The sequence below is a fragment of the Poromitra crassiceps genome (genome assembly GCF_964638095.1).
Source record: "Poromitra crassiceps genome assembly, chromosome: 4".
NCBI classification, from domain to species: domain Eukaryota; kingdom Metazoa; phylum Chordata; class Actinopteri; order Beryciformes; family Melamphaidae; genus Poromitra; species Poromitra crassiceps.
Genome location: NC_139626.1, coordinates 49,363,800 through 49,386,539, shown reverse-complemented (window position 1 = coordinate 49,386,539; position 22,740 = coordinate 49,363,800). Strand labels below are relative to the sequence as shown.

The following is a 22,740-nucleotide window of genomic DNA, read 5'->3' as shown; positions in this document are numbered from 1 at the left end:
AGCCAATCTTGCATTTGTCTCTTCGAAACTACAAATATGGATTATATGGCTGGTCTCTCAACGAATTCGACAAAATTATTGTGGGGTCCGGGGAACCCCCCCTCTGCCCAGACGGGACCTTCGCCGCGGGATACGGGAAGACAGCAGTCATTGACCCTAGGCTGCACGTCACGATAAACGAGATGAGCGGGGCAGTTGAGTACTTGGACTATTGCGATTTCTGATCTGAATCGTAAAAATGGATTACTTCTTGGAGATATCACTGCCGCTGCGCCGAAGTGTTTAAAACCGAGGATCAGGACTGACTCGTGTGAGGAATGTTGTTGATCCTACACCCACCGGGGAAAACCAAAACAACGGATTTAATCTGGCCACCTGCTAAGCCGTCAAGGACACTAGCAGCAAAACTTTCCTGAAGCCCTGAGTGCAACCTGCGTCTCCAACGTCACCCCCCCGCCCTGACATCTGACGTCTGAACTCTGGACTGAGTTGACGAGGCCATCTCCACAGCAACGCTGTATTTAGCCTGAGGAGGCTCAGACTACACACACACACAAACACCCATGGACCCTAAGGACTCACAGGCCAACACACGGTCACGCACGCACTCCCCCATACCCCCCCCTCCCGCCCCCCCTCCCCTAAACCCCACCCCCCGCCTCCAGCAACTCCCCCCGCTTTGCAACCCCCCCCCACCCCCCTTCCCTCCCACGAAGAACCAAACCGGCGCCGTAATGGCAGCCTCCCTGGTGTCGTGGTGTGGGTTGTCTTTGCTGGTAACCCTGTACATTTACAACAAATGTATCTGTATTGTATAATATTGAAGTGTGCCTTTATTACTTTTTCTAACTAGTAATAATCTGAATTCTGAGTTATTTCATTTATATGCTTTGTCCAATCCAAATTGCTGGCGCTGTTCAATGCCGACCCGGTTTTGCTCTCCGACTCTGAGAGCGAACCAAGCAGAATTTCGCTCGTGATACTTGTACCATGAAGTGACAATAAAGTACTACTACTACTACTACTACAACACGTTGCACTGCTCGCCAATACACAGAAGACAAGTGAAAACAATGACAAACATGTTGGGCTCGTTTATTATTCGTCCTTGCCCGCTGCCCGGTGCAAATTACATGAATAAAGTATGTGCGTTTGGTCGCAAAATGTCCGGAACAATAAATCAAACGCACCTTTCTCCAGTCTGTTACAGAAGTAGTGCCGTTTAGTATCTCTCGGGGCAAAAGCTTGGCCAAGGAGCTTGTTTTACTACCGCTGTCCGTGTTGGAATAAAATTGAACATTTTACTTGGGAGAATTTAGCAAGAAATGACTTCCTCTCAAAAGCACACAGATACAGCCAGATGACGATACTCTCCCGCTGCAGAGAGAGGGTCTGGCAAGCGAGACTGTATTGACAAACTGGCATTCAGAGGCTGCGTCCTTAGGTACACAGCACGGATTGCATTAGAACAATGTAGAAGCAATTTATGAGAGAGACTACTGTTGTTTATGTTGCCCTAATGACATAATGTCAGCACAGATGTGTTTCCTTGTTGGAAATTATGAAATTGTGATTGCTTCTGTGGCAATCAGATTTTGATTGACAGGAGGCTGCATGCCTTCAGGGAACGGCGTTCAGGCACAGAGATTCTTCCCGGAACTCAGCTCCGGGCGGTTCCGGCCCACTTTCACCAGTGCACACACACACACACACACACACACACACACACACACACACACACACACACACACACACACACACACACACACACTTACAATGCTGTCACTGTAGCGAAAGCTGGTCTGAAATCCCTTAAGTAATCCCCTTTGTTCTGATAAAACACTTCCAATGCCTTTAGTTCCCCAAGTGAGTGTGTGTGTGTGTGTGTGTGTGTGTGTGTGTTTGTGTTTGTGTGTTCCTGCATGTGCGTACATTTTGTGTGTGTGTGTGTGTGTGTGTGTGTGTGTGTGTCTTCCTACGTGTGTGTGTGTTCGTGCATTGTGAGCATTGCCTCTCAGTATATTTCTTTTTAGTCTGTCTGTCAGAGTCTGTGTGCGCGTACGTGTGTGTGCGTGTGCGTGTACGTGTGTGTGTGTGTGTGTCTGTGTGTGCGCGTACGTGTGTGTGTGTGTGTGTGTGCACGTGTACGTCTTTCTGTCAGAGTCTGTGTGTGTGTGCGCGTACGTCTGTCTGTCAGAGTCTGTGTGTGCGCGTGTACGCGTACGTGTGTGTGTGTGTGTGTGTGTGTGTGTATGTGTGCACTACTTACAATAATGAGCAGGATGAAGTAGATGAAGTTGTAGAAGGAGTGAGCATCCATCACATAGTACATGATCTCCACCCAGCCCTCCAGAGTGATCACCTGCAGACATGCACATGCACACACACACGCGCACACACACACACACACACACACACACACACACACACACACACACACACACACAGACATAGTTGTAGATAGCTACTAGGAATCCTCTGTGTGATCTGGCAGAGACTCCACCACGCCTTGAATTAAAAAACAACTTTTATTCATAAAGGTCGACAAGGAGAAATGTATATTTGTTTTGACCCTTGTGTTCCAGAAAACACTGAGATATTGAGTAGAATAGATGTTGATACAACAACCTGCACAGATGTTAAAAAGCTGTTAACGCTAGTGGTTACAATAGACATTGAGAAGTCAAGGCCGTCGATTCCCTACCTCACAAGGGTCACAGGTTTGAGCACCCGTGTTACGTCCGCCTTGGTCTGGCACCTATACAGGCACAATTGGCCGTGTCTGCGGGTGGGAAGCTTGATTAAGGGTACAGGTATGTGTCCTGGTCGCTGCACTATAGCGCCTCCTCTGTTTGGGTTTTTGCTTGTTTGGTTTGGCGGAACCGGGCCGCCTCCTGCACGTGAAAAGCTTGCTGGGTATATTTAGCTAAAAATACAAATATCTGATCCCACGAAGCAATTCTGAGCGGCTCATCTCACATCTCCAGCACACGTACAACATTCAAACCCAATCTATTAGGGCTGTGCCGATTCACTTATCTCCCGATTCGATACTATCACGATTCTTGGGTGCCGATTCGATATATATTGCGATTCTTAAGTATTGCGATTCTACGATTATTGCGATTCGATATTACGATTTATTGCGATTTTTGTTTCTTTTTTTCTTTTCTTTTTTCAGTTTGTTTGCTTTTTTACACTAGATTAGAACATGGGAAAAGTTGAATCATACACTAGAGACTGTATATTATATCATGAGTAGGGCTGGGCGATATAGTTAAAAACAGGGGCGGACTGGGATCATAATTCAGACCGGGCATTAGATACCAAGCAGGCCAGGCCGATATGGGCCGACGCACGTGAAATTTGGGCCGTTTGAAGCCCAATTTGGGCCGTTTGAAGCCAGATTTGGGCCGTTTGAAGGCCAAATTGGGCCAAGTCCAATTTTACAATGAGATGCACCCACTTTAACCCTGAAGTGTAATTATTACTTCAGACTAACTAATAAAGTAATAAAACCACTAGTGAACCAGTAGGCGGCGCCTGGCCTGCTGTTCAGTGAGTGGCCTGACTGCGGGCACCCCAATTTTTTTTTTTTTTTTTTCCGATTATCGATTCTGGAATAAAAGATCGATTAAAAAAATCGTGACATTAAAAATCGCGATACTTAGGTGAATCGATTTTTTTTCTCCCACCCCTACAATCTATGTGTCACAGGTCGATATGTGATTGTCAGATACCCCCTGTTTAATTTGTCAAGTGATTTATGATAGTGCACAAGATTATCAGACAGGAAGTGGGAGTTGGCTTATGGTAGTTTATATGACGTGGCATTTCCTCTGCCAGACTTTGATGAAGGAAGCCACGTAGCCTACTCTCTGTCACTCCTGTTCTCTAGAGACTCTTTCAGTTGTTTTCACCTAGGGGAGTGAATGTGTTGAGATATTCTTTTGTCCATCACCAAAGCTATAGACTGAAGCTAATTCTAGGTAGCCTCCACACCACAGATTGGGCTGTTCAAGGGCCGTCTGCCTCGGCTGGTCTACTGTCGCCGCCCCGGCCTGTCCCAGGTAAGCTAACTCCCGTTTATTTACTCTCTGCCTGATCAATCTTGTGCAAAGTGGCTCTGTTGATGTTGTAGCGGGTCTGGTTTGTCTAGACGCGAGCTTGATTCAGACATTTCTTGAATTTATTTTCTCTTGCAAATGTCTGACTTTTATCTGGTTTGACTGGTTTCTTTCTCAGAATAAAAAAAAAATGGTTGCAATCTCTCTAATCTTTTGAAGGTTTGTTAGTTGTTCGTTTACTAAAGTCCCGACCTGGAACATGACGATCTACATGTAGGTGTATGTTTGCAAGAAATACCTTTTCTTTATTTTGTAAGAAAATACTTGAGACATTTCTGACTTTGATCTCAGAATTTCACATTTATTTCTCAACATAGTTTATTTTAAATAAAATATATTTTATTTAAAATATATTTAAATAAAATATATTTTATTTAATAAATAAATACATAAATAAATAAATAAATAAATAAATAAATAAATAAATAAAAATCACATGCAATGACGCTGACACTATTCTGTATGGTTTGTTAGTTCATTTCCTAAAATGCCTACCTGGAAGATGACGATCCAGGCGTAGGCGATGTTGTCGAAGTTGATGGCTCCTTTGTGGGGGTTGGTGCGTCCGGTGTGACAGCGGGTGTAGTAGCGGTTCCAGTTGACGCAGAGGCCCGGCCCACCCAGGCTGCTGTTGAGCAGCGGCTCGGGGCTCAAACCCAGCGCCTGGCGGTACAGGACGTCGTCTTTGTCCAGGCAGCAGGCGCGGCCGCCCTCCCGGCGCGCCGGCACGTCGCTGCATGACATGATGCCATTGTCCACGGGCAGAGAGCAGATGAAGGGCCGCTCGTCCTCCTCGTCGGCCATGTAGTACGGCCGAGGCAGGCTGATGCCCGTGGTGCTGGAGAGGAGAGAGAGGACAGTTAGAGGCAGGCTGATGCCCGTGGTGCTGGAGAGGAGAGAGAGGACAGTTAGAGGCAGGCTGATGCCCGTGGTGCTGGAGAGGAGAGAGAGGACAGTTAGAGGCAGGCTGATGCCCGTGGTGCTGGAGGGGAGAGAGGACAGTTAGAGGCAGGTTGATGCCCATGGTGCTGGAGAGGAGAGAGAGGACAGTTAGAGGCAGGCTGATGCCCGTGGTGCTGGAGAGGAGAGACAGGACAGTTAGAGGCAGGCTGATGCCCGTGGTGCTGGAGAGGAGAGAGGACAGTTAGAGGCAGGCTGATGCCCGTGGTGCTGGAGAGGAGAGAGGACAGTTAGAGGCAGGCTGATGCCCGTGGTGCTGGAGAGGAGAGAGGACAGTTAGAGGCAGGCTGATGCCCGTGGTGCTGGAGAGGAGAGAGGACAGTTAGAGGCAGGCTGATGCCCGTGGTGCTGGATGCCCAGTAGTTGTTACCGAGGTACCACACGCACACACGCGCCCACACTTCAGTGCCTCAGACTGTCTGAGGTATATGCTCTCAAAACACTTCAGTGACTCAGACTGTCTGAGGTATATGCACTAAAAACACTTCAGTATCTCAGGCTGTCTGAGGTATATGCTCTCAAAACACTTCAGTGCAGTCAGCAAAACACACTCATGTTGCAAAACAACCCAACTCCACTGCTTTCCTTTTCACATCACATCGGTTTGTGTTACTGTAGAACTTAAAAGGTACAGTGATGTTAGTATTGCAAAATTATAAAGAGCCTAGCGAGGTCAACCGTTTCCAAGAGCATTCGTTTTGAGAGGCTGCATTTTCAAAAGGTAATATATTCGGTAGTATATACCGTATAGGTAATATATTCGGTAATATATTTATGTTGTTTTGTATTTTGTGTGAAAACAATGAAAATGTACAGTTAGTTTTGCACACTCTTGCAAATTGGCTTTTGAGAGCATGGACTTTAGTTTGGATGAATGTGTCAAATCAGTTGTGAAAAGGTTTAAAAGGTCAGTCATATAGCTTGGGGCCAGACCAGCCAGACCATTAAAAGTGACCAGAGAAATCTTCAAATCAAGTCCAACCATTGTTGAGTGATGTTATTTGGTCTGTTTCTTACCAGGAAATCTAAGCTGATGCATTACAAGCTGGAGACATGAAAGAGATGTTTGATGCCAGACGAGAAGAGGGCCACAGTAAACTAAATATTTGAAGATCAAATCATGAACGACTTTCTCCACATTGCTAATGGATAAAAGAAAAGAAAAGAAAAGAAAAAACAAGGCTAGGTCGGAACCTAGCATATGGCCAGGCCAACGCAATAAAGCGTTCACGAGCATCGGCACTCAAATCGGCACGCAAATTGGACTGGACGAAGCCAGATATAGGGCCCGCTTGCGCTGGCCAAAAACGTACATTTGGAAATTATTTTTCGAAAGTAGCAGGAGGACTGCACCCTTACCTGATCAAAGCTCAAGTCAGCATCAAAACTCAAATGTTATATATTTCTTTCTGAAATAGTTAAAATGTGAAGCGAACAAACACATATTTGCATATAACTACAGTAACAAGACATCAGTGTATAACTCTGTGTGTGTGTGTGTGTGTGTGTGTGTGTGTGTGTGTGTGTGTGTGTGTGTGTGTGTGTTTGTTTGTTTGTTTGTTTGTTTGCGTGCGTGCGTGCGTGACAGGGTAGGAAATTAACTTTTTTTAAAGAGGGCCATTTTTGCCCCTGTGAAATATATTTCGGGGGCATTTTGGATAATTTCCAGAGCAATTTGATCAAATGTTGGGAAATACCTTAGTTGAACCTATGTAGCTCGACAGACCAATCAATGACTCTTATCCAAGCATATTTTATTTCTAAAAGTTCATAAACAATCACAGTTAAAGATTCCCATTTCCTATCTCAACAACACTGTTGATCGTCTGGCATGTTATTAATGTACTTGGCAAAAACATGAGTGAACTAGCTGGCCAGCTAGCTTGTGCTGCCTGTCACTGAGGTAAATAATGCTAGTAGGAGGAGGAGGGGCGGGGGTTGTACGGATGCCTAGCTGGCCATTTTCTAGTCACGCTTTTAAAATACAGAATAATGTTAAAATACAGAAAGTATTAAACTTTATTTTATGGGGGCATTTAAAAGCCCCTGTCACCCCAATTCCAAGGGCAATTCTAGATTTGGGGGGGCGGCGCGGTAGCATGTATCGAAAACAAGAAATGTGATAGGAAACAGCTTTAGCGAATTTGTAACCACACTCCATTCAAAAACATGCTGTTTTAACAGAGTCATTCCGACAACGATGGGGTGGCATTGTGCCAAAAATGAGGCAGTCAAAATAGTGGTCACACCGTCGTCAATCACTGTGGGTGATTTATTTTAAAAGTGGCATTCAAGTCATATCTGACTAGTTTTAAATGTATTTCTCCCCACAAAAGTTTGATAGCCTATCAGTCAGTCAGCTCCTATCCTCTGTGTGGACGCACAGTCACACAACACTGCCTGCCTCACACAATAGAATTGGCTGCATCACGTTAGCGACAAATCTGGAGACTTCAAAAAACATGCCGTTTTAACGGAGTCCATTCCGACAACGAGGGGTGGCAATGTGCCAAAAATGAGCGCTTCGCCTTTGTTAGGCTACATAAAGCCGCCCAGTCAAAATAGTGGTCGGACTGTCGTCAATCACTGTGAGTGATTTATTTTACAAGTGGCATTCAAGTCATATCTGACTAGTTTTCAATGTATTTCTCCCCACAAAAGTTAGGCTTTTTCTGACATGGGAGCAAGCAAGCAGCGCAGCAGTAAGCGTCCCTCCTGATGCACTGGACCTGGCTGCCTGCAGCTGAAGCGCATTGGGATCACACGGCCAAACAATTCAAGACGTTTTTGCAGCACTTGAGGAAACCGTGAGTTTGCTCGTTGATATAAGCGATTGCCCGAACGATTCATTAATTTATAAACTAGTGAACGTGAAGTGAAGTGAAGTGAGTCACGAAGAGCCACACCCGCCCACTCAGACGGATCTGCGGATAATGACCTGCCACTGTTTAACATGAGCTGCGATTGCGTGGAAGCGGATCTTATACCGGCGGTCGAGGTGAATAAGATACGGACTCGCGGGAGTGCGCGTAGGCCGGCTAATTGTTGTTTAACATGCAGGCCAACCGGCTAGGAGCAGGTTATAATACGGATTCCACTGCATGTTAAGAAGTGGCTATAGGGAGGCAGAGAGAGAGATGAGTATGTTGGTGGTCAAATAGAAAGAAAATGAGAGAACGTGATAGAGCGAGGCCGATCGATTTAAAGCCCCATCCAATGTTGACATTTTTAAGACATATTTAATATTTTTCTGAGTCATGTATTTTTGTAGGGTTACCCACAAATTGCCGCCATGCTGGTTCGTAAGGGGAAAAGGCTATGGGGTTTTAGAATGGGGATTTTGGTTAAGTGCATGAAATAAGGTCTGTGAACAAAAGTTTATGGGACTGGAAATTTGCGTTCAACAGGATAATCTTCACAAAGGAGGACAACATTTATGACTTAAAAAGAAATCTGAAAATCATGTTAAAAAACACTCTTACGCTTGGTGTCAGGGTTTAGCAGAGGTGTTTACCCAAATGCAGACAAGGGAGGCAGAGTCACGCTCAAACAAGGCTTTTTATTCAACAAGAAACTAGCACACAGCTAGACTACAAACAAGGTAACTTGTAACAAACAAGGAGTGTAACAAATCACATATACCATAGACAAGGACTACAAACAGACAGACAATATATAGATGGTTTTCACGGAATGGTCAGTCCTGCACTTGAATGTTTCTTATTCTTTTATGTCCATAGCAAACACTGCAACAGGAAGTGAGCGGGGGTTCAATTTAGAATGTTTTTGTTGTCAAGTTAAAACCGTCTATAGGCACAGGCATCTAATGAGACATGAGGGACAGCTGTGAAGGTGGGAACAGGAGAGAAACAGGGAGATTGATTGGTGGGGAGAAACTCAGTTAACAGGGCAGACTAACGAGGCAACACCGAGGGCAGATGTGGAGGGACAGAGCACACAAGGAAAAGACAAGATCAACTAAACAGAGCTCATGACATTATCCACCTCTCAAGGGATGATGGCTCCTGACTAGTAAAACACTGTCCAGGGAGGGAGGAAGGGGCCCGGAGACGGGACACCGGGACCGGAGGCCGAGGGCAAGAAAGGGCGATGCCAGCTACCTCAGATGGGCGACCTGGGGGCTGGCCAAACTGGTGGATGGCCGTGCGGACTGCCAGGCCGACAGAGAAGGTCAGGGGGACGACCAGGAGAGCCAACCAGACCCTGGAGGAAGACCAGGATGCCGGCGAAGCAGGCAGGACCAACAGAGGCAACACCGGGGCTGGAGGTCAGGAGCTGCAGCACTGGAGACTGACGAGCTGGGCCAGAGACCGGAAACTGGAGTACCGGACCATAATCTGCAGACTGAAGACCAGGACTGGACTCTGGAAGCTCATGACCGGAGGCGGGAGGCTGGAGACCAGGACCAGAGTCGGGAGGCTGAAGACCAGGACCGGAGTCGGGAAGCTGGAGACCAGTGCCCGGTTGCATAAACCACCTTAAGTTTAAAAACTTAAGTTTGTCCCTTAGGCAATATATATTTCCCTACGCTGAGGGATTCACTTAGGAGCGTTGCATAAAGCCTCTTGCCTAAGTGTTTAGACTGAGGCTTTTATGGTCGTAACTGTCAGAATACGGCACAGAGCACTTCAGTTGCCATGGTTACGCTTCACTCTTCCAACACAACACACAAACGCGTATCGGTGTGGGGATTCACAGCGAACACGTATGCTACCGCCAGTGCAGATCTGCGGAGGGAGCGAACGAACAAACATTTTGTGTTGTCTCCCACAACCGACTGGAAAGTCCCACACGCAAAAAAAACCCTCAAAGCAATGAACACTTGCTGGACAGCTGGCAACGCATGGTTCCTCCTGGTTTGGTGCTCGAGGTCTGGTTCAGGTTTTGAAGGTATTTTGAGGCTGGACTGACGGTCAAATCTATACTCCCTCAAAGGTTGCGCATCATTCATCATGTCCAGTGGGGTTTGCCTGTCCCGAAAAATGTGTCGTGATATCTCCTCCTCTTGAATCACCATGAATTCAGCCATGTTCAACAAATACTTTCACACAAATTCACATTTAAGTGATGTTATGTGTCCCTTAAGATTTTCTGAGGAAAATGGCTCCTTCTAGGACCTTCTAGCTACGCCGAAGGGAATACTTAAGTAGATAAGGACAAACACTCAGAGATCTAAGGGTTTTCCCTTACAATATCCTAAGGGAATCCTTAGGTGATTTTATGCAAAAAAAAATGCTAGGGGATACTTAAATGAAAATTTAGCTTAAGTGGTTTTATGCAACCGGGCACAGGACCGCAGTCGAGAAGCTGAAGACCAGGAAGCAGGCGTGCGGACCACCGGGAATCATGCTGGGCGTCGGTGGAGGCGGCTAATGACAGGGGCACTGGCTGGGCAACGGTGGCAGGCACGGCTGGAGGAGCCAGAGGAGCTGGTGACTCCCATAGCTCAGGAACAGCGAGCCTGCGGGGAGCAGGAACTAGGGGCTCCCACAGCACAGGGATGGAGAGGCAGGCAGGGGGAACACAAGGCGATAGACAGGGGGCAACTGGCAGGCTAACAGGGAAAAAGGGCTGAAACCCACCAACCAAACCCACCCTTCCACCCGATAGCTGGGTCATTGCCAGGGTCTGGGCAGGCACCTGGGCTTTAGCTGGTAGTTTAGCTGCTGCGGCTGGGAGCCAGGCTGCCCAAAGCTAGGCTGCTGTTGAGGCCTGGACCGGTCGCTGGGCTGCTGCTGGTGACTGGACTTGGGTGGCTGGAGGCTACAAAGGCAGCTGCCCCAGTATGGGTTCAGGGCTGGAGATGGCTGCTGAAGAGGCTTGGGCTTGGCAGGCTGGAGGTGAGGTGAGGTGGCTTGGTGTCTGCCGACAAGGCAGCCTGCCGGGCCAAGGACTGGAAAAGGGTGATCATTTCTCCTCCCGCTGCCCGAGGAGAGGATGTGTCCGCTGGGTCCCTTTAGTCACGTCATTGTCTATGGTATGTTTTGTAACACTCTAAGTTGCCTTGTTTGTAGTCTAGCTGTGTGCTAGTTTCTTGTCAAATACTCAGCCTTGTTTGAGCGTGACTCTGACTCCCTTCTCTGCATTTGGGACCACACCTCTACTAAACCCTGACAATTGGTGGTCTATGGCGCTGGAGGAAATAAAATATTGTTCATCTTGTACAAAAGGTCAACTCATCCAAATCAAAATAGTTCATAGGGCACACTAGTAAATCTAGACAAAATATACCCAAATCTGGCTGACACTTGTGACAGATGTTCCCAGGCTCCTTGTAATCTCATATGTTTTGTGGGGCTGCAACTAACGATTATTATTTTTTCATTCTTGTTTTTTTTCTGACTAGTCTTTGGGCCTCTAAAATGTCACTAATGATGACAATGTCAATCACTTTTTCCCCCCATAGCCCAAGATGACATCCGCAAATGTCCTATTTTGTCCTGACCAACAGTCCAGAACCCAAAAATAATCAGTTTACTGTCATAGAGGACTACAGAAAGCAGAGAATAGTCACTTTTAAGAACCTGGAACAAGAAGATTTTGATATTGTTTTTGTAAAAATGTGAACGATTAATCGATTATAAAAACTAGAATGACCACACCGTGGATTTATGCCTCCGCCAACAAGTGAGCAGTCGACATGCATGTCTCTCCAGACTTTGACGTGTTAGCCAAATGTGAAGAAATTCCGTCAAGGCGTTACTGAAATATGGCGTTACCGAGCTTGAAATTGGCACGCGTGAGGTCACAGTGACCTTGACCTTTGACCACCAAAATGTAATCAGTTCATCATTGAGTCCAAGTGGACATTTGAGCCACATCTGCCGAAATTCCATCAAGGTGTTCCTGAGATATCACATTAACGAACATCAAAAATAGTACTAATCGTTGCAGCTCTAATGTTTTGCTCATGGCTGAAACTAGGCAGCAAGTTCCTTTAATCCCAATAACGTTTAGGAAAAGGAAGAAAGGGAGAAAGGAAGGAAGAGAACAAAGAACCATGGAAACGGACTCAAACGGACACACGTCACTAGAAGCTGCTGCACCGCTTCAAAAGAGCAAGATGATAGAGATCAAGAGAAATAACGGAGAGAGAGAGAGAGAGAGAGAGAGAGAGAGAGAGAGAGAGAGAGAGAGAGAGAGAGAGAGAGATAACAGTGACGCTTGGCCTGATCTTTGATCTGGGGGAGGGTCGCTGTTTAAAGGGCAGAGAGACAGACACTTCTGAGCAATTACATCTGAGCTGGTATTTGAGAGGACTATAAGCAGCACTGTGGATTAGGAATGTCGGAAAGAAAAAGAAAAAAAAAAAAAAAGGACTGACAACTCAAGATTCAAGATTCAAGATTCAAGATTTTTATTGTCACTCCATGGTACAAGTATCACGTGTGAAATTCTTGTGCTGTGGACTCCATTTACGACATAGTACAAATAGGCAACAAGCAATGAGCAATAGGCAATAAGAAATAGGCATCAATAAGCAATACTAAGCAGCAATAGGCAGTAAGGCAGAATAGCGATAAGACAAGTCAGTGGCATATTCATTGCTCATAGGTGCACATGTCATGTGCATACATTAGACGTGTTCAGACATTTTAAATTCGACGTATTTGACATACAGTGCAAATAGCATGTACCTTATTAAACAATTAAACATTAGGCATTGTGCATACGTTAGACGTGTTCAGACATTTTAAATTCGACGTATTTGACATACAGGTGCAAATACCATGTACAGTACCTTGTTAAACATACAATTAAACATTAGGCATACATAATGGTAGCAGCTGCAGTACGGTACGGTACGACTACTACACTATTTGTGTATGTTAAGGAGTCTCGTGGCCTGCGGGAAGAAACTGTTCCTCAAGCGATTTGTGCGTGCTTTCGGAACCCTGTATCTCTTCCCTGAGGGTAGCAGGGAGAACAGGCTGTTGTGGGGATGGTTTGTGTCTTTGATGATCTTCAGGGACCTCCTGAGGCACCGCTGGTTATACAGTTCATGCAGTTCTGGCAACTCATCTCCTGTTACGTGCTGGGCCGCGCGCCTCACCCTCCGTAGCGCCCTGCGGTCCATGGTGGTACAGTTCCCGTACCAGGCGGTGAGGCAGCCAGTCAGCAGGCTTTCAATGGTGCCTCTGTAGAAATCCCTGAGGATTTCCTTCCTTAGCCCAAATTTCTTCAGGCGCCTGAGTCCGTGTATTCGCTGTTGGGCCTTTTTGACAACAGTGGCGGTGTGGCCGGCCCAGGTCAGGTCCTGGTGGATGTTGACTCCCAGGTACTTGAAGCTGTCCACCCTTTCCACCACTGTGCCGTTGATGGTGATTGGGGGGTGTGCGCCCCCCCCTCTCCTGTAGTCCACAATGATCTCCTTGGTCTTGGAGACGTTCAGAGAGAGGTGGTTGTCCTGGCACCATTGTTCCAGGACCCTCACCTCCTCTCTGTAGGCCGTCTCGTCGCCCCCCGAGATCAGCCCCACGACTGCTGTGTCGTCTGCAAACTTCACGATGGTGTTTGAAGTTTGAGTCGCCACGCAGTCGTGGGTGTAGAGGTCGTACCAGAAGGGGCTGGAGACGCACCCCTGGGGCGCTCCTATGCTGATGGTCAGTGGGGAGGAGGTGAGGTTGCCCACCCTCACCACCTGGCGGCGGTCTGTCAGCAAGTCCAGGATCCAGTCGCACATCGCTGTGTTTAGTCCCAGGTCCCTGAGTTTGCTTACCAGCCTGGAGGGTACTATGGTGTTGAATGCTGAGCTGTAGTCCACAAACAGCATTCTTACATAGGTGTCCTTCCCCTCCAGGTGGGACAGGGCGGTGTGGAGCACGTGTGCTACTGCATCCGCTGTGCTCCTGTTGGGGCGGTATGCAAACTGTAGCGGGTCGTGGTCCGGGGGGAGTGTGGGGCGGATCTTTGATATGACCAGCTTTTCAAGGCACTTGCTGGCTATTGGCGTGAGGGCTATTGGGCGCCAGTCGTTGAGGCTGGTCACTTTTTGCTGTTTGGGAATGGGGATGATTGTTGCTGCCTTGAAGCAGGAGGGAACTCGTCGGAGGGAGAGAGACTGGTTGAAGATGTCTGTGTATACGGCTGCCAGCTGGTGGGCGCAGGCTTTGAGGACCCGCCCGGGGATGCCGTCCGGGCCGGCCGCCTTGCGTGGGTTGATACGCAGGAACGACCGGCACACTTCGTCCTCAGTGATGGTGAGAGGGCGGTCTGGATCTGTGGGGGGTGGAGTGGGTGGAGGGTGGGGGCTGGTGGTTAGGTGGGAATGGGAGGGGGTGGGGGTGCTGAGGGGTCGGGGGGAGGAGGTGGGGAGGGGAGGTGGTCGGGGGGGGGAGAGGAGGAGGGGTGGTGGTGGGGCGGAGAGGGGGAGGGGTGATGGGGGGGAGAGGTGGCAGGGGGGGAGGAGAGGAGGGGTGGGAGGGTAGGGGAGGAAGGGGGGTGGGGGGGGGAGGGGGAGAGGGGAGAGTGATGGGGGGGAGGAGAGCGGAGAGGGGGGGGGAGGAGGGGAGGCGCTCTGGCAGAGGGGTCGAACCTAGCGTAGAACGCGTTGAGTTCGTCCGGTAGGGTGGGTGACGTGCTGGGGTTCTGTCGTTTCGCCTCTTTGAAGTCTGTGGCAGCGTGCAGTCCTCTCCACAGGTGTCTGGGGTTGTTGGTGTCCAATTTTGACTCCAGCTGCCTTCCATAATCTCTCCGTGCTATTTTTATAGTGGTCCGGAGGGCATATTGTGCCTGCTTGTATTGCTCTGGTGTGCCAGAACTGAAGGCGGTGGTCCTGGCGTGGCTGTTGATCCAGGGCTTTTGATTTGGCATTATTTTGACTCTTTTTGTGGGGACTATGTCGTCGGTACACTTCTTTATGAAGCATGACACCGTCTCTGCATACTCGCCCAGGTCACCTGCAGCTTTGAACTCCTCCCACACCACTTGGTCAAAGCAGTCCCTCAGGATGTCGTCTGATTGGTCTGACCAGCAGTGGGCGGTTCGGAATGCTGGGGGTTGTTTTTTTAGTTTTTGTTGGTACCTGGGTACGAGTAGAATGGAGGCGTGATCCGATTTGCCGAACGGGGGGCGGGGGACGGCCTTGTAGCCATGGCGGATGTTTGAGTAACATTGATCCAGTGTATTACTGCCTCGGGTGGGAAAGTGAATGTGCTTGTGGAGCGTGGGCATTCTTACTCTCAGGTTTGCCCTGTTAAAGTCCCCAGTCACCACCAGGGCCATTTCTGGTTGTTTTGCCTCCTGCGCGCTGATAGCACGTTGCAGCTCTTTCAGTGCTATGGTAACGTTCGCTTGTGGAGGTACATACACACCCATGATGGTGACACTCGTGAATTCTCTGGGGCTCCAGAACGGCATGCATTGTACCATTACGTACTCAAGATCTGCTGAACAGTATTTACCAATGTCTGTGATGTTTATACACCAGTTTTCGTTAATCATTAGACACACCCCTCCGCCTCTCTTTTTCCCGGATCGCTCATCTCTGTCTGCCCGGAATACACTGAATCCTGGTAGAGTGATAGAATGATCCGTTGTATCCGGAGTGAGCCAGGTTTCAGTCAGGCATAAAACGTTACATCGCGCTATGTCTTTTTGGAATTGAGCTTGCGCTCTTAATTCACATAGCTTATTCTCCAAGGATTGGACATTTGCCAGTAGAACGCTGGGTAACGTTGGCTTGTTGGCGCGCCTTCTTAGGCGGGCGAGTATCCCACCTCTCCTACCTCTTTTCCGCTGGTATTTTATAAGTTCAGGAAATTCCGTGAGGTCGGGAGCTCGCCAGTTACTGTTGGGATAAGTCTGTGCGTTCCTGAGTTGAATCAGCGCGTTCCTGTTGTATTTTTGCCCGACGCTGGTGTCGGCGTTTTTTTCCTCCTCCATTGTGGGGGGCGGGGAGCGGATGGCTGCGGTGAACAAAGGTCCCGCCGTCTGTGCAGTTTCTTGCAAAGAAAAGTGCGAAGACGCTACTATATACACTATTTAAAAACACTGTTATATACACTAGGTATTTACAAACGAATCGAAGCAACAAAATTAAAACAAAACGCGTTTATACTAAAATAAAAAGCCTATTTGTCTAAGAAGTTCACGGAGCGCTCAGCGGGTCGCCCTCTCTCGGCGCCTCCCTCACATATACCCTCATTAGCCGACTCGGTTAACCGAGACGATAAAAATGCGCTATTTGACTGTCTGTGCCCCATTAAACAATTACCACAACAAATGCTTTATTTTTTTCATTAGAAAGCATTTATTTTTACATCTACAAGCAAACGAAAAGACAAGTTGAATCCTCCAGCACACTAAACAAAAACGTTCCTCCGATAAGCTACTGAAATCCATACTCACAATTCTCAAATTAATTATGTTACTGCAGGTGTCGGAATTTGTCTAATAAAATCAGCAGAAACAAATTTTAAATGCTCAGAACGAAAATGTGTTGCTGGTGAACAAATTTCCACTTTGAAGAGCACATCACGCAGCATGCAGCATGCAGTGTTTCAGTGGATGACAGGCTGCAGGGCGCACTGACGAAGCGCGCATCGCAATCTCCTCCTTTAAGCAACATTCTCACTAATCCCCACAGTGGTTTACCTGCTTTTGAGATCAGCAAAAGATATGTTGCTTCTCTCTCCACCCTCTCCCTCTCTCTCTTCACACGTCCTTATACACGACTCCAGAAACGAGTAGGCTATAACAGATCTACGGGTCCATGGTGTCGTCAGCTGTCCGTTTCAAATATATCAGGGCTGTATAGGCTATATGCTCTCTGTGTGTCTGGCTGCACAACATATGACATGAGGATGAGTGCAGCGGCCAGTCCGCACGCAGCTGTCAGTGCATAGAAACAATCCGCACTGAAAGCATGTGAATTATCTAAACTCATGCCATCGATGTACACTTCTGATGCCATAAGTAAATAGCATCTATGTTTCATTACAATAAAGGTTTACTACTGTACTCTCTATTGTACCACTTGGAGGCTACACAGCCTCGTAATCCTAAAAAGCGATTTAGTCTCATATCCAGCCTTCAAATTTGACTGATAAACCAAGAGAAAAAATCTACCAATAAGGTGAGATAACTCCACATTCCAATGCAACATTATATTTCGTGTTTTTAAGAAATGTTCTAGAAATTATTGTCACTATAAAGCAAGGCAGAATCAGGAAGACCACTGCACTACTATCAAGCAAATAAAACTTGATATTGATAACCTGAAAACGTTCTGCAAATACTTACAGAAATTGAAAATTAGGATTTTAGGAGATGGAGATTTTTTGTGTACTCGCCCCCCCCCCCCAAGTTGGCAGCTCATATTTACAGTAAATCTGATTTGACACATGAAAAAGACATTTTTAAATATTTCTCTAATCATGTCTCTCTCCCTGGCCCTGCTCACCTGTTAAGCCCACCTGCTCAGCGCTGTCATGTGAAACACATTAGCCGAGCAAATCTCCGGTTCCTACGGGGGCTCTGTTGTTCTGTTGTGTGGGAACGTGTGTGTGCATGTGTGAATGTGTGAGTGTGTCTCCACGAATGAACCTGTCTGCGTGCCTGTGTGTGATTTCCTGTTGATCCCTTGAGTCTGGTGCGACTGGCGATGTCTGTATTGCCGTCTCAGAGCTAACTAGAGGCCAGCAGAATGAGTCTGACCCTCCCCCAACCCCACTCACACCACCATTTGCCCAACACACACACACACACACACACACACACACACACACACACACACACACACGCACCCTCCTGCACCCCCCACTTCAGGCAGAGCCAAATTACGAGATCATTCATGCCTCCCCAAATATTCGTAAAAAAAATATTTAGAAAGTCATCTGTTCTCATTTTATTTTATTAATTCATAATTTGACTATCAACATCTAAACAAAATGTTTCTGAGGAAAACAAAATGTCAAAACATTAGAACTCCCTTTTCAGTGTGTGTTGGCCGGTGACAGGCTAAATGAAAGAACCTAGCAGCCAGGACCAACATCACCGTGAAGACTTTCTACTATGGACTATGACTATGGTGTTTTCAAGGTTAACTTTGAATGAAAACAACACTTTTGGAGCTAAAGTTTTAAGGTTACTGTTGGGAGTATTTGCTTTGCGTGGAGAGTGGGTTCTGGGCAAGGATGGATTTTCTGATTTACACAGTGAAAGTTTATTCAAGTCAGCCAGTCGCCACTGAATGGTAAGTTATTTAAAAATGTATAGCCGGGTGATTTTACTGCATTTACTGCTACTGTTTTGTCGCCTGGCATCGGCATTCACCAGACCAGGTCAGGTGGAAATCTGTCTGACCTGGAGGGGGACCAGATGCACTGCAAGGCTCCGCTGTGTGGTTGCTGGTGGGTGTTTGCTGTGTGTGTGCCGTCATGGAGTAACGTTAACATTATAGACTTGGCTTACACGCAGTTTTGTTGTTTGTGTGTGGTAGGAGGCTGGTAGGTTTGCTGGAGTGTGCACACTATTTAGCCTGTGTGACTATGATCATTATGATTATTAGTAGTTGCGTTCAGTTGTGCTGCTTGATCGTTGCATTGATAAGGATGGACTAGAGTCATAGGGCCCTATCTTGGCAAAAGCGGTAATTTAGCAGTAAGTAGAAGAGAATAGCCTACCTAATCTTTATTGTGTGTGTGCGCGTGCATGTGTGTGTGTGTGCGCGTGCATGTGTGTGTGTGTGTGTGTGTGTGTGTGTGCGTGGGCGTGCAGGCTAATGAGTGTATCAGCAAAGCTAAGAGGGAGAGTGTCATTATCTATTTATGTCTGTGTCTGTGTGTGTGTGTGTGTGTGTGTGTGTGTGTGTGCGTGTGTGTGTGTGTGTGTGTGTGTGTGTGTGTGTGTGTGTGTGCATGTGTGTGTGTGTGCGTGCATGTGTGGGTGTGCATGTCACTCACACTAGTTGTTTTGTGTGTGTGTGGGTGAGTGAGCGTGTGTCTGGACGTAAATCAGCAACACCATGGGGGGCAATTTGTCTGTGTGCACACACGTGTGTAGGCACACACAAGTGTGTATCTGTGTGTGTATTTGTGTGCGTGTGTGTGTGTGTGTGTGTGTGTGTGTGTGTGTCTGTGTTCAGGGGATGATGGGGCTATCTATACAATGAAATAACTAGGGCAGGTGTATCGATGTGGGGGTAATAAAAAGAAATAGTTCAGCACATTGAGGACAGAAAAGGGAATAAATCAATAGATTGTTGGGAAGAATGTGGGGAAGTGGGTCGACGGGTCTATCTTTGTCGTCTCAACTGAGAAAGCAAGAGGGGATTCTGTGAAACTATGCTAAGTTTTTTTTTTTTGTTCCCAGCCTGAGGTCTGGACCAACATAGGAAGACTCTGAGGAGCTCAACAGGCTTCAGAGAACTAGAGGCAGACAATTTATTCAGAAGAACAAGAAGTCTAATATCAAAATGTTTTTTTTTGTTTTTTTTATTAGAATATCTAAAGGAAAAGAAGGCCAGTCCCAACATGAGCTATCCAACCACTTATACAAATACCAAAAATAATACAAAATTCTAGTAGGTGTGACTGAAAAGTTTTCATTTTAAAAGTGGGACACAGCTAAGTGCACAGGATGTAGCCACGGCGGTTTTGCAAAATAGTGCCGGAGAGGAAACTTGTTTTCTTGGAACTAAATGGCTTCATCCCCGCAAAGACGATGCCACACAAAACAGTAAAATATGTATGTCGCCGAGTAGCTATGTAAAATGTTGCCATTTTCAGCGTGTAGTTGGCTAGCTCAGACGTTGTTGTTATTTTGCGTAGCAACGTGGACTTTGAAAACACGCAGATACTGTAGCAGGAACCGGAAGGGGAGGGGAGGTCCGACTGAAACGGATGGCACACATGGCAGAGCTTATACCTGCAGTCTACTTCTGTTCAGTCAGATTACTTTACTAACAAACTAACGAATGAACAGATGGAGATGGACGGAGATCCCCCCCCCCCCCCCCCCCTGTGAATTCAGATTCAGCACATGTGTGTAAATACCGTAAGTGGAAATTTAAACATACATGTTCAGATTTTAGTTTTATTTTTGTTATGTTTACCTTCATAATGGACAAGAGAACGTTGTGAGCAATCACTGTGGTTGGTGTTGCAGAAGAGGGTGAGGATCCCATTCTGAAATTGAGGAACGTGGGAACTGAGGACAGAGAGTTTTACCATCTGACTGCAGGGATTTCACATTGACGTGATTGTGATGTACGGTGCAGCTAAAGAGTTTTACCATCTCACTGCAGGGATTTCACATTGATGTGATTGTGATGCACCGTGCAGCTAAAGAGTTTTACCATCTCACTGCAGGGATTTCACATTGACGTGATCATGATGCACCGTGCAGCTAAAGAGTTTTACCATCTCACTGCAGGGATTTCACATTGACGTGATTGTGATGAACGGTGCAGCTAAAGAGTTTTACCATCTCACTGCAGGGATTTCACATTGATGTGATTGTGATGCACCGTGCAGCTAAAGAGTTTTACCATCTCACTGCAGGGATTTCACATTGACGTGATCATGATGCACGGTGCAGCTAAAGTTCAAAGTTTCAACATGGAGCAGCCAGGTCAGCATCCCAAAATAAGCTGTGTCCAAAACCAGCTTGGAGGAGCCAACCGTTTTCTGTTGTTGTACATACTGTAGGGCTGGGTATCGCCACTGATTGCCTGATTTGATATGATTCCGATTCACAAGGTCCCGATTCTATTTGATTTTGGTTTCGATTCTATATTGATATTATACCAATTTTGCTTGGATATGAAAGAGATTTTCAAAGAAGCAATGCTGTAAATTGTATAAGGAACCTTCTAACCTGGGCATTATTAAAAAATATTAATGTTCACAGATGTTTATGAGAGATTGTGGAATGAACCAAACCACATGAGTGTTCGCCCTGTGGCTAAAAATGGAGAGCAGCTCAGTTGCTAACTCCTCGCTGCCAGCCATCTTATTCTCTAAACTAGAGGAGCCTGGGACCATAAAAACTTTTTTGTTTTGTTACAAAGAACTCGGTCAGAATTCTCAATCAGGTTAGGAGCGTTTCGAGTATACCAGATGTTTCTGTTCACACACAAAACATTTTAATCATTCTTTTTTGCCCTCACGGTCAGACGGAATGTGCCGTGCCTGGAGTGAGAAGGGGCTTGTTAGCATCAGAGACCTACACATTGATGGCCAATTTGCATCCTTTGATCATCTGAAGAGGAAATTTGAGTTACCCGAATCTTTACAGATGCATACAAATTACACATTATGTTCGATTCATGACTTTGAAGTCCTCCCGGATGAACATGGTTTTTTCGATGTTTTGTTGAGCCCTCCTCACTAGACTAGGCATCTTATCTCTAGGTTTGTGTGTTTGTTTGATGGCTGTATCAGGGCACCCACTACGAGGATTAGAGAGGCATGGCAGGAGGAACTCGGTGTTGATCTATCTGAAATGATATGGGACAGGAGTTTGTCTATTGTCCAACGCTGCTCAATTAACAGCAGACACCAGCTGATTCAATTTAAAGTCGCTCACTGTCTTTATTACTCCAAGCACAGGTTGCACAAGATTTATCCTTCCGTCTCACCACTATGCGATAGGTGTTGGGTCTCAGAGGGCACACTGTCTCATGCTTTTTTCTGCCCCTCACTATCTGGATTCTGGGCCAAAATATTTGACTGGTACTCCAAGTCCTACAAAATAACCCTACAGCCGGAGGCAGAACTCGCCATCTTCAGCTGCTCGGAGTCCTCTCTGAACTTCCCTACAGCTGTGCAACAATAGTTAGTATAAAGTAGATCCATGTTGAGAAAGAGTAGACAGTAGGCTTAGTAGAGGTATTCGAACACACCCTATGTGTTACAATAGAGACGCTGTCAAGCCGTATAATGACTCATCTAAGTGTGGCAAAAATATTTCTGATAAACAGTGTCGGTTTTTAATTAAGTAGCAGAATCGACTGAGATAATGATATTTGCAGGGCAAATTTTGGTTTGCAATCATCCTCATTATATTAGCACTTGGGATGGAGAGAGAGAGAGAGTCTTCATCTCTCTATGGTAATATCAATAAATTGAGTAAATGATGCCGTTAATCATCTAGAGTCACACTAAGGGACGGCGGGTTATGAGAGCGGAGGTGACAATCACAGACACACACACACACACACACAAACACACACACACACACACACAATCTCATGTAGAGTATACTCTCTTTTTCATCAGCAGTAATTAAGGCACTTTAGCACACACAACAAACTGACAGTAGATGCAAACACAAACGGGCATGAACACACAGACATGTTTAGCAATCTTAGTGAGGACATTCACTTGCATAATGCATTCCCTAGGGCCTATCCATAGCCTTAACCATCACAACTAAGTGCCTAAACTTAACCCTCCTTATATATAAAATGAGTATAGATTATACAATCTATTGTGTGTGTGTGTGTGTGTGTGTGTGTGTGTGTGTGTGTGTGTGTGTGTGTGTGTTGCAAATCGTCTCAAACACTACAGTACCTCAAACCAATTCCCAGAAGCCAACAACTTCTTGAACTTATGTGTTGATTGTGTCTCTTGTTCTTTTTATTCTTAATTGTTCTGTATTGTTTATATGATGTTATGTGTTACTGTAG

At 46.5% G+C, this 22,740-nt stretch overlaps 1 protein-coding gene across 1 annotated transcript in view; it reads right to left on the bottom strand.

The window, feature by feature from the left end:
• The window catches only part of LOC310775829 (voltage-dependent T-type calcium channel subunit alpha-1I-like), a gene marked incomplete at its 3' end in the record, with an annotated part of 351,343 nt that overhangs the window by 175,619 nt on the left and 152,984 nt on the right, over window positions 1–22,740 (bottom strand). The window contains exons 6-7 of the mRNA XM_083635957.1: window positions 4,623–4,965; window positions 2,270–2,362 (exon numbers count right to left, since the gene is read on the bottom strand). Coding sequence (XP_083492083.1) covers window positions 2,270–2,362; window positions 4,623–4,965 — 436 coding nt within the window. The remainder of the gene's footprint in view (window positions 1–2,269; window positions 2,363–4,622; window positions 4,966–22,740) is intronic.